General features: G+C 41.0%; 1 protein-coding gene across 1 annotated transcript in view; it reads left to right on the top strand.

The window, feature by feature from the left end:
• RPRD1B (regulation of nuclear pre-mRNA domain containing 1B) overlaps positions 1 to 12263 on the top strand; it is a 50613-nt gene that overhangs the window by 17511 nt on the left and 20839 nt on the right. Inside the window, 4 exon segments of the mRNA XM_002915149.4 lie at positions 3918 to 4030; positions 6020 to 6088; positions 6090 to 6147; positions 11397 to 11572. Coding sequence (XP_002915195.1) covers positions 3918 to 4030; positions 6020 to 6088; positions 6090 to 6147; positions 11397 to 11572 — 416 coding nt within the window.

Here is a 12263-nt window from a genome sequence, read left to right as displayed (position 1 = left end):
TGAAGGCTCAGGATGCTGCTGCCCTTACCATGGGTAGGCTTTGAGCTTAGGTGGACACTGTCAGATCGTTAGAGGCCATTCCAGGTTTTTTGAGTAGAGGCACAGTGGGTGATTCATTTCTTAAGAGTGTAGTCTAAGTTGGAAAAGGAGTGACTAGAGGCAGAGAGACCAGTTGGGACAGTGGTCTGCATAAGGCATGGAAAAGGGCACGTTTCTGGTAGGAGGTGATGGGAAGGAACAGAAAGGAGAAATCTGTAAGATACATCTCAGAAGTGTAGAATCTGCTGGACGTTGGAACTTAAGAAGTGATTCTGGTGGTCTCCAAGGCATTGTACTTGGAAGATGGGGCCAGTGGAAGTGTCCATAGTGTAAATAGGTAGCTCAGGAAAGGAGGAGCCTTATGGAGAAAATGATGAATAATTCATTTCCCTTAGTTCTCCAAGTGGAAATAGGCAAGAACTGAAGTAGGATGACAGTGGTTATCTCTTATTACACCCTCTTCCATCAGGATGGCAAAGGACAGAAATGGGCCTGCAATTATTTTCATTAGCTTGATTTCAGTCTTGTAATGCTATGACTGAGCGCCAGTATGAAGTGGTAGAAAGTACTCCAGTTTAGGGGGCAGGTGACTTTGGCTCTCAGGCCCAGACATACACTCATGAGCTCTTGACTTTGGACAAACCACAGCCTATGGGCCTGGGTATACTCATAAAAAATGAGGTGGGGAAAGCAAAGATGCAGGTCTCTCTAAGGCCTTCAGTATCCAGATTCAGTGATTCTGAGGGTCCTGAGGTATTAAGTGGTGTGTGGTTTTTATATATAATAACTTCTGTATGAGAGTTTAAAACTGTGAAGGATTCAAGTTTTGTAATTTTTCTACCTTCTTTAGTGTATTCAGCAGTTATTTCACTGAGCACTGTTCTAGGTGCTTGGAAGTGAACAGAAAATATTAAAATTTTTTTGCTTCTGTGCTTATATTTTAGTGGTTACTCCTAACACATAGCCACTTTGATGCTTTGTGGTGACTAAGTGTCTATGAGGGTCATACCACACACTGCACATTAATTAGGCAGCTAGTGTGTGCTAAGTACTGTTAGATAGTTCATATGTAAATTATATACTGTTAGATTTTTCTGTTTTACAAATATAACAGTCCTTGTTTTGCATAGTGCAGGACAGTAAAAATGACTATGTAAGCCGCAACCATGCAAAATGATCTTTATATCAAGGGGAAAAGTTATGATTATTCTATGACTTTTAAAATTATTCTATGACTTTTAAAATTTTTTTATCAAAGAATTGAAAACTCACTGTTGATTCCAAATCTATAGGGAACAAAAAAAGATAGTAACACTAATAGTTACCTAGCATGCTAGAACATAAAACATTAGAAACATTGAGAATTAAAGTGTTCTCTTTCTTTGTAATGAACTTCACAAGAGGGGTTTGACCAGAGCTTGCTTTCTTGAGTAATCCATGGTATGGAGCAAGCATCCTCAAAGTTTGGATCGGCTTTCGGCAGTTTACTCTTAGCGTTCTCCATGTTGTGAGGTATGTTGGAAAGTTCCTATAAGGTGAAGAGTTTCGTCAGCATCACTTCCTCTGGGACACGGTCGTCCTTGTCATCCCAACTGATTGCTTCACTTATGTTGATAAGTTGGCTTTCACCAGCTGATTCCGACTGCGGACCTAGAGTTTCTGGAAGGGTGTGGCAGTGCCAGCGTCCCCTTGGCCAGCTGTGTCTTCTGCAGCTCCCTTTACGTTCCGTTCGCTTCTAGCATGAGCTTTAGTTTTAATTTCTGGGCTGTTCTTTCATCTTTGTCATTTTCAGTCAGTTCCCTATTTTGATTATTCATTTTTATGAAATGTCATGTGAATTTGATCCCCGGGAGACAACACAACCAAACACTTTGCTATTTGTGTGTGAACTGAAATAACAGCTGTGCAGTGACCAACCAGTGACCTGAAAGAAGTGATGTGGTCACTGATCAATGATGCATTCTATTATTTACACAGTGATTTGTGGACTGAAGTTAGCAGTGAAGTTTGTTCTTTATGCAGTTACTCAGAGTGAATATGCCACAGTAACTGAAGTTTGAACCCTGGTGTCGGGGACGGGGAGTGGGGCCTGGTGGTGTTTAAACCTTGGTAACAAATCTGTGCCTGATACATTCTTGCAAAGTGAGGGCTGCCTTGATGCAAATGTTGCTGTTTTTCTTTATTTAGTAGAACAGAGGAACAAAAACGTTAAGAAAAAATAAAACCCATGACACTGACTTGGCTTTCACGTCAAGCATAGTTTGGTCAGTTAATGTGTAAGGTAGGAACAGGAACTACATTCTTGGTTCCAGGAGAAGATGTTTAATTAAACAAGAAGTGTACGTTATTCTGTTTATAATTCACAGAGTTCTGAGGCAGGTGCATGGTGACCCCCCTTTGACAGATGAGAGTGTGTGTGCTGGTGAGGAATTTGACTACAGTGGGAACAGCACAGATTTTTGAAAGTCCTACCTTCAGACCAGTATTGAAATTCTCGGGGCCTCCATTTTCTCACCTGCAAGCCGGAGATACTACATCTCAGAGTTGCCTAAAGGCCTAAATGTACAGAAACCATTGCCGTGCCTGGCACAGGTTGCCATCATTTCCTTACTCTCCAAGCCTGAAGATGTTTGGCATTAATTTTGTATCGTCCAGTTTGATACAAAGGGAATGATTTTGGAATGGGCACATTTATCATAGCCATTTAAGAGCATACAATCCAGATAATAAATGTAACTCGTTTGCCTCCAAAGTGGTTAATTTTAAAATAGTGATTTAAGTAACTTCTCTCAGTTGTATCAGTGATATTTCTCAGCAATGGTTATTTTTAATTTGAAGGTAAAGTAAAGGTTTGTTTTGTTTCTAAAGGGAGAGTTTAAAGGACAAGATGTGTAGAATTTTGTGTGTGAACTGACACAATTTTTTTGATAGGTTTCTCTCTACTACACGTTTTCCCTGTCTGAAATTAGACCGTTCCTATGAAACATCTCCTGAACTGGAATGGCAGAAAGTGAAGAAGCAGTTACCATTAATTTATATGGAAAATTTTTTGAGCATTCCCAGACCCCAAAAATAACCTCTCTCAGGCTTTTCTGATACCTTAGGCCACATCTTGCTAACAGATGCACAGAATAAATCGAGATAAAGCACAGATTCTCATAGATAGAGCTCAAAGCTCTGGTGGCTTGATGCTGAGACGCTGAGTATAGTCGCTGGGAAGGAGCTTGGCAGGGCCGCTCGGGCTGCATGGGGTGCATGCTGTCTCTGTAACCTGTCCCTGCGAAACACACGCTGACCACTATTTTCACTTTGTGCCTTTCTTTGTGAAAGTGAAAATCCTCTTTGAATTTCTTTTGGTTAGTAAAAACAGGTACTATTACTGTAGGTCTTTCATAAAAGCAGGCTTTAGAATAGCGAGGAATACCTCTTCTTATTTTTTGAAATTATCCTAAAAAGTGTAATTATTTTATATGCTATGTATTTTCTGCAAACCCTCCCATACATTGGCTTGCTTCATTATATTGTCTTATGGGTTTCTTACCACTTTGCTTCTCTTGTGAACTTTTATTTTTAAGAGATAGGCTTTTTAATTAAATGTGTTTAGTTTGGTAAGTTTCATTTTTAGGTGCTTGTTTTTGGTAGTATTTTTCCAATGAGTCAATCTGAGATGACAGACCTGAGACCATTTTTGACTCTTCAGTAATATAGGGAATGACCACCAGTTTAAAATAACTAGCATATAGGTTAACGTTAAGCCATCTTTGGAAATGTACACCCCTTTTGCCCTTTTTTTGCATGTGACCCATTGTGCACAGCATTTGACTCTTACCTACACAGACTCTCGTGACCCAAATTTGTGCCCTTTTTCTTCCCTCTAGCAACAGAGGAGAAGAAATCTCTGAAGCGAACTTTTCAGCAGATACAAGAGGAGGAGGATGATGACTACCCTGGAAGCTACTCTCCCCAGGATCCTTCTGCAGGTCCCCTCTTGGTATGTCAGGACTCCCAGAGAGTAGGACACAGTGGCTTGGTGGAGGGAGCGCTAGTTGAAGATTATGGCCACAGGGTGGCGCCAGGGACCAGTAGTAGGGCATCACTGGAGGGCAGCTCTTAGGGCGCTGGGTGCAAGATCCACCCAGTGAAGATTGCAAGATAGCAGGCTTGCCTTTGTCTTTGCATGCCATGAGTCTGGATGGATTTATGTGTTAAACAGTATTTGGACTTGGCTTTGCTTCACTCCTAGGACTTGAAAATATTCTCAAAAAGTAGATTTTTGTGAAAGAGAAGATAATGCTACAAAGACATTTGAATGTCCTCTGCCATGGCTTTTCTTCTATAGATAGCATGGTTTTTTTATATAAGCAGACAACTCATTAGTTTCTAGGATAGTCTGTTTGGCAATAGCAAATTTGCTACACTCTCTCCTATTTACATATTAAAATGGAGCTGAGTTTTTAATTATATATATGCGTTGTTGAGCCCTTCATATAAATTAGCTCATGAGCTCTGTGTGATTGATTAATTTTTGCTGTTTATTTACTTAACTAATTTACTTTATTTATTTTACTTACCGTCAAAGAAAGTGAGGCTCAAAGAGGGATTAAGTAACTTGCCCAGTGTCTTAATTGGAATCTGAGCCTGACTAACCTCAGAGACCGTGCTCTTTACTGAGTTACATGCCCTCTCATTTTGCCTAAAACAGTTTTACCTTATTTTACATGGGTGTGGCTAAGGCCCCTGTAAATAGGAAACATGTCTGGTTTGTGTTACTTTTAAATGTTGAATTAGATGGTGGGTTAAGTGAAAATAGTATTAGGCCATATAGCTTTGCATTTAAAAACTTCTGAGAGGCCAGCCTGAATTATTAACTTTTAGGATAACTGAACTACTGTCTGCATTGCCAGTTACTCCTGGGTCATTATGGACTGGTGAACCTGTCAGTATTTGTTGTTCTCTGATGATTTTTTTTTTTTTAGATCTTATTTATTTATTTTAGAGAGAGAGAGAGCAAGCGAGCACAAGCAGGGGGAGGGGCAGGCAGAGAGAGAAGCAGACTCCCCGCTGAGCAATGAGCCCGATGTGGGACTCGATCCCAGGACCCTGGGATAATGATGAGCTGAAGGGAGAGGCTTAACCGACTGAGCTACCCAGGCATCCCATTTTGTGATGATTTAAAATTACCCTTTTTAGTGTACAAAGTATGCATTCTTGGTTTGCTCTTTTCCTAGTCTTTTTCCCCTTTGTTTGTAATTAATGAGTTTGACACATTTAATTTGGAGAGTGGCTCCCAAAATGGAAACTCTCATCTTTGTGACACTCATTTGGTAAAGCAAATCCAAGAAAGAATTGAAGTAGGCAGTGTCATTTCATTTAATCAGTCAGCACACAGTTATTCAACATCTGAAACATGTGCCTTTATGCTATACTAAGCGGTATGAACCAGGCACCTTTTTTTAAGTTGCCATAAACATGCTCTTTTAAAAAAAATTTTTTTTTTCAGGTTATGTAGAATTTCTCCATGTTCTGCTATTGACTTAGAAAAATTAACTTTGTACATTCTGGGGCGCCTGGGTGGCACAGCGGTTAAAGCGTCTGCCTTCGGCTCAGGGCGTGATCCCGGCGTTGTGGGATCAAGCCCCACAAGGCTCTTCTGCTATGAGCCTGCTTCTTCCTCTCCCACTCCCCCTGCTTGTGTTCCCTCTCTCGCTGGCTGTCTCTATCTCTGTCAAATAAATAAATAAAATCTTTAAAAAAAAAAAAAACAAAAAAAAACAAAAAAAAACTTTGTACATTCTCTTAGAATCCATCATCCAATCCAATCACTAACCTCAGTATAGGCTCTGGTATTTTGGGCAATGTTTTTGTAAATATCAGGAGTGATCATTTTTAGAATTTTCCTCCACCTCATTTAATTCTGGCTAACTTTCTTTAAATTCCATATGTCTTAATGGACAGTGTTGTTTGTGCTTTCATTGTACAGACTGAGGAACTGATCAAAGCTTTGCAGGACCTGGAAAATGCTGCATCAGGGGATGCTACTGTCCGGCAGAAAAATCGCTTCTTTGCCTCAGGAAGTGCAAGATGTTTCTCTGTTGGAAAAAATAACAGGTGAGAAGGTAGAGAAAAAATAACAGGTGAGAAGGTAGAGTTTGGGTGAAAGGTGAGGGAAGAGGGTTTGCTTCAAACCCTAGGACATGCTTACGTCTGCAGATACAGACTTCTTCAATGTGGTATTGGGTTTTGCAAACAGCAAAGCTGTTGAAACAGTCCATGCTTGAATGGTGATTCTAGGAACTATGCAGAAATGCCGGCATGCCACAGCCTGTGGCACTCTTAAGTAAGGTCTGTTGAAAACGCAGGGCACATTGTGTATTTGATGTGGGGGGCAGGAGAGAAGACATTAAATTCATGCTCCTCTTACTAAAAAAAATGATGATTCAGTGCTGTGTGATTTACACGCCATACCCAGACACACCCCATAGACGATAGTGCCTGTGATGCCAAGAACACCAGGTGCATATTGTTAGTCATGTCATCGTGCCCTCTTGATGATCACCTCCAGTTAAACAGGGAGGGACACAGAACATTATTCCTGCTTTATGCATGGAAATTGCAAGGAAGGAGTGAAGCACGAGCTAATATTTATAGAGAATGCTCTGTGCCAGATACTTCTACTCTTCCTGATAACCTTTTGAGATCACTGACTATATCCCCATACTGCATAGAAGGAAATTGAGTCTTTGAGAGGTTAGGTGTCTTCAAGCAAGACTATCAGCTCCATTTTCCTCACAGCATTTGCTCACTTCATGTCTCTGTCCCATTTTGGTAATTCTTGCAGTATGTCAAACTTTCTATTATATTTGTTACGATGATCTGTGATCAGTGATTAGGACTCACTGAAAGTTGAGGTGACAGCATTTTTTGGCAACAAAGTATTTTTTGATTACAGTGTATACAGTTCTTTTTAGACATAATGTTCTCCCACCCTTAGTAGAACAATATAGTGTAACCATAGCTTCTGTATGCGTTGGGAAACCAAAAAACTCATTTGACTCCTTTATTGCGATGTTTGTTTTATTGCAGTGGTCTGGAACTGACCCTGCAGTATCTCCGAGGCACACCTGTATTTTAAAGGTGGTTGGGGAAAACCTTTCTGATAACATGACCTTTGATCAGAGGCCCCCCAAGATTAGGAAGCAAGCCATGAGGATATCTGAGGGAAGAAAGTGCCGCCCAGGCAGAGGGTACAGTCCAAGTAAAGACTTCAGGTCAGGAGCGTGCTTAGCTGCAGGACACAACGTGGAGGCTGTCTAAATCCTACAGGCACCATTTGGGCTCACTCCTACCTCCCCAGCTCCAGCAGTTGGACCCTACTAGATCTAACAGTCTGTTAATCCTTCCACCTTTTCTCAGCCTTCACTCCCCTCTGGCCTTACTTACTTCTCTACTTTGCACGGTGGAGTCCCTTATATACACCCTCAGTCTGTTTTTCTCTTTTCTCTTCACTGTAGTCTTCTGGCAAAACCCCAGCTTTTCTCTTGGCTAAGTCCAACTTTTGAGGTTATTACAATGATCAACTCATTTATTGTTACTATCAGAATCATAGTCTGTAAAAATTGGGAGCAAGTTAACATAAAGCTAGCAATGTATGTGATTTTATTTTTCTCTTTTCACTGACCTAAAAGTCTCATGTCTCATAGCCTTTTTTTTTTTTAAAGATATATTTATTTATTTGCATTAGAGAGAGAGTGCAGGGTAGGGGGCGCAGAGGAAGAAGGAGAGAGAATTTTGAGCAGATTCCCTGCTGAGCCCGACATCAGGCTCAATCCCGTGACCCTGAGATCATGACCTAAATCAAGAGTCGGACCTTAACCAACTGAGCCACATGAGCACCCCACTTTTTTTAAATTAATAAAAAATTCATTTTGATTTTTAATTGCAATAAAATACATCTAATTTATGATCTTAACCATTTTTAAGTGTACATTTCAGAAGCACTAAGTACATTCACATTATTGCACAACCAGTTTCCAAAACTCTTTTCGTCTTTGCGAAGCTAAAGCTTTATACCCATTTAATAACAACTCCTTTCCCCCTCTCAGCCACCATTCCTAAATCCAGCTTTTCCTCTGTTCTTTCCTGGACCTGCACAGCTGAGCGTGGCTGGGAAAAATGAATAACACACAGAGGCTGACTTTTCTTCCTACTTCTGTGGTGAACATGCCGTTTTCTAAATCAGCTCTCTACCTGTTTGTTAGCCCTGTTCCTTCTCACTACTCAAGGACATTGCTCCAACAATTGTCCATTTTTTCCCTCTACTGGCTCATTCTGCACAGCATAAAAACGTGTACTTTTTTCCATGTGGGAAAAACTTTTTTTCTTGACGTTTATGTTCCTCTAGCTACTGCCTTATTTCTGTTCTTTGTAATAAAACATAAATAGGTTGCCTGTGCTCATTTGTCTCCCTTTCCCCTCTTCCCATTTTCTTTTGGTTCCACTTTACTGAAGCTGCTCTTATCAGTGCTGTCGATGACTTCCATGTTGCTAAATTCAGTGGTGAATTTTTGCCCAATCTTTAGTTGTGGTCATCGTAACTTGATCTTAGCAACATTTGGCCCAGTTGGTCATTTCTTCTGATTTGGTGCAGTAGACAGAATAATAATACCCCTTACCCACCCAGAACCTGTAAATACGTGATCTTACATGGCAGAAGGGACCTTACAGATGAGATGAAATTAAGGATCTTGAGGTGGGGGAGGAGTATCCTGCATGATTCAGGTGGGTCCCATCTAGTCACAGGGTCCTTCTGAGACGAGGCCGGAGGGCAGTAGTCAGAGGAGGAGATAGGACCCTGGAAACGGTCTTTGGAGAGGTACATTTTGAAGATAGTGGAAGAGGCCATGATAATAACTACTAAGATAATACATTTGTGTTAATTTCAGCCACTGAATTGGTGGTAAATTTGTTGCAGCAGCAGCAGCAGGAAAGTAGGACTCTATCCTAGCTTTCTTCTCCCTCTAGCTGTGGCGCTTTAGTCTCCTTGCGGGTTTCTTCACTCCTTTTACCTCTTAATGTTGAGTATTTAGCACTCTTTTCTAGTTAGTTTCACTGACGGTTCCTCTTATCCAGTTTGATGACTGAATAACAATTTTTAGGCTAATGATTCCCTAATTTATGTCTCTAGTATTGACTTGTCACTTGAACTTGAGACCCATACATCCAGCCTTCTGCTTAGTGTTACTTGTTGGCTGTCTCAAAAACCATTTCAGACTTGACCTGTCTCAAAGCAAACTTGTCATCTTCTCTCCAAAATTCATTGCTCTCACGGTCTTCCCCTTATCAGTAGATGACCCCTCATCATTCCTGTTGATCAGGACCGCAACCAGTGTCTGACCCCAGTATCTGATATTGTCACCACTTCACTGCTACTACCTGGTGCAAGTCACCAACATCTTCACTGGGGTTATTGCAATCATTTCCCTTTGGTCTCCTTGCTTCCTCCTTATCTCCCACTCCCAGCCATCACTCTGTCCTCCACATAACTAGAGTAACCAGAGTGATCTGTTCAAATGGAAGTTGGACCATGTGCCCTCTGCTCAGAGCACTCCAGTTCTATGGGCTCCTTACCAGGCACTTTCCCCTTCTACGGCTTTGCACTTGCTGTTCCCTCTGCTTGGAACGATCTTCCCCGGATAGTGACATTCATGTGGCTTGTTCTCACACTTTCTCCACACCTTGGTTTATATACCACCTCAGTGAAGCCTACCCTGACCACCACATTCTCCCTCTGAATGTCCCATGCTTTCTCTGCCTTTTTTCTCTAGAATTTTGATCTTCATCTGATAAACAAGTAAAATGTAGCATATTGTTTCTCTTCTTACCTGAGAATGTAAACTCCTTGGGGCAGAGTTTTTGTCCTTTGTGTTCCCTGCTGCTCTGAGAGTCTAGAATGGTGTTGGGAATAATAGGAGTCCACATATTTATTCAGCTAACTGGAAGGTTTGGGGCATAGCAGTCTGATTGGAGTGGGTTAAGTGACAGTGGTAGGAAAAGAGGTGGATACCAGGAGAATGGTCAGCTCTCCTGAGGAGTTCTGTAAAGGAGGCAAGGAAATGGGCCAATAGCTAGAGAGTGACATGTGGACAGAAGGTAGAGCAGCGTGTTTGTATGCTAATGATAGTGTTGGCGGAGGAAGAGAAAGAAGCTGAGAGGTGTGGGGAAGCACAAGGGACAGTCACAGCAGCAGAATCTTGGAGTGAACAAAAGGGAATGGGATGCCCTTGCTCTTGGTTTCAAAGCAGCGATCTACTCTTTTGACCCTTAAAGGCCTTTTTGAAAATGCTATTATACATATTAGAGCTCTAATTTCACCAGACCCACATGAAATTAATTTTATCAGTTCTTTTCTAACACAGCTCGTCCTTTTGTCGCTTCCTCTCATTTCCTCACATTGAGCCATGTTCATCTCCTCTTTTCCAAGGATATCCTTTCTTATACTTTGATACTTCACAGTTTTTTTCCCAAACAGTGAGTTACAACCCACTAATCGGATGGGAAATCAGTCTGGTAGGTAATGACCAAAATGTATTTAATTAATAAACAAACCCAGAATAGAAGATGGAACGCTTTGCACATAGAAAGGATAAGTATTGTTTTATGAAACTTCCATTTCCTTTTATGTGTTTGCATAGAGTGTATTTCTTACTATGGGTCATGCTTAAAGAATTTGAAAGAAGTCTGTTCTCATCAGACCCTATATTTTGTTGAATGGAAGAAGAGAGCTCCTACCCAGGTTCAAGGCTGACATGGTATAAGGGGTAGAGTCCTGTTATAAGGTCCGTTTTAGACACATGGTTTTGAGTCCCAACTCCTCCGCTAACCACATGGTATTGAACCTGTCCTATAGCTTTTATTTGGTCTTAATTTCCACACCCAAGAAATGAGTGCTTGCTTTTGTATTTCCAAAGACCGTGCAAAGAATACTTAACAAAATAATATGAAAGCGCTTTCGAAATTCTCAAAGGCACAGAAAAATTATTTCACATCCGACCTTAAATATCTCTGTTTGTTTTATTTGTAGAGCTTTTGCAGGAATAGGCATTTAGAAATCCTTTGCAAGATTCCCCTCCTTGTACAATTGCCTCACTTCAGGCAATTCAGAGGTGTCCTTTCTTATTAACAGTAGTGAGCGCCTTTGGATTTCTCTGTCAGCCAGTCCATTGTTCGTCTACAGGTTCTGGCTTATACTTGGGCTCTGTACATTGGGAGAGAAACTGCGAACCTCCCCCAGAAATGTTTGCAATCATGCCTGTGTGATTTCTATATTGTCTCTGTTTTTTGTTCTCATTTGTACGTAGACAAAGAGGCAGCTGAACGTCTTTCAAAAACAGTAGATGAAGCATGTTTGTTACTAGCAGAATATAACGGGCGTCTGGCGGCAGAACTGGAAGACCGGCGCCAGCTGGCTCGGATGCTGGTGGAGTACACCCAGAACCAGAAAGATGTTTTGTCAGAAAAGGAGAAGAAACTAGAAGTGAGTACATGGTGAGGCAGACCTAGACTGCCCACGTTTCCCTTCCTATAGTCCACAGTAGGAGGTTTCTTTATGCTTTCATTAACACATTTTTTTGTCTGATGAGATTGAGAACATCCATCAGATACTGTGATCATTTGAACCAAGGTAAAAATGGAAGTCCTGTTTTTGTGTGTCCAAGAAAGAACAAACCGGAATGTAAGAAACAATGAAACCTTAAAGCATTTAGGATCTTAATTGTAAATTGAGGTACAAAAAGAAAAGGTGGTTGACAGAACTGAAGCATGTGTTTTTGGTGGTATTTGGAAAATACTTAACATTGTCTTTCTTTTAGATTATATTGAGATTTATTTCTGACTTGTATCCATGGTTAAAGCCAGTAAGTAGTCTGCCTCTAAGCTCTGTCTGCAATCAGTTCTAAAATTTCACACTAATGTTTATGGAGTCCAGTCCTCAAACTGTTGAGAAGGAACCACTTTCTACCCTGCGTTGACATTAGTCTGAATGAATGCCTTTGGGAGGGGCTTTAGAACTAGTTCCTAGCCATGCATTTATTTGGCTTCTTAATTAAGTACACGGTGGTTTAACATCAGTGCTTGCATAACACAGCCAGCAGTGTGGACATTTGGGAACCTTTGCTTGCCCTAAGCTGTTAGCGGTTTCAGAGGTGAGGGCAGTTTTGAGTCGGACA

This window comes from Ailuropoda melanoleuca, chromosome 13 (assembly GCF_002007445.2).
Source record: "Ailuropoda melanoleuca isolate Jingjing chromosome 13, ASM200744v2, whole genome shotgun sequence".
NCBI classification, from domain to species: domain Eukaryota; kingdom Metazoa; phylum Chordata; class Mammalia; order Carnivora; family Ursidae; genus Ailuropoda; species Ailuropoda melanoleuca.
This window is presented reverse-complemented; position numbering and strand designations above follow the sequence as displayed.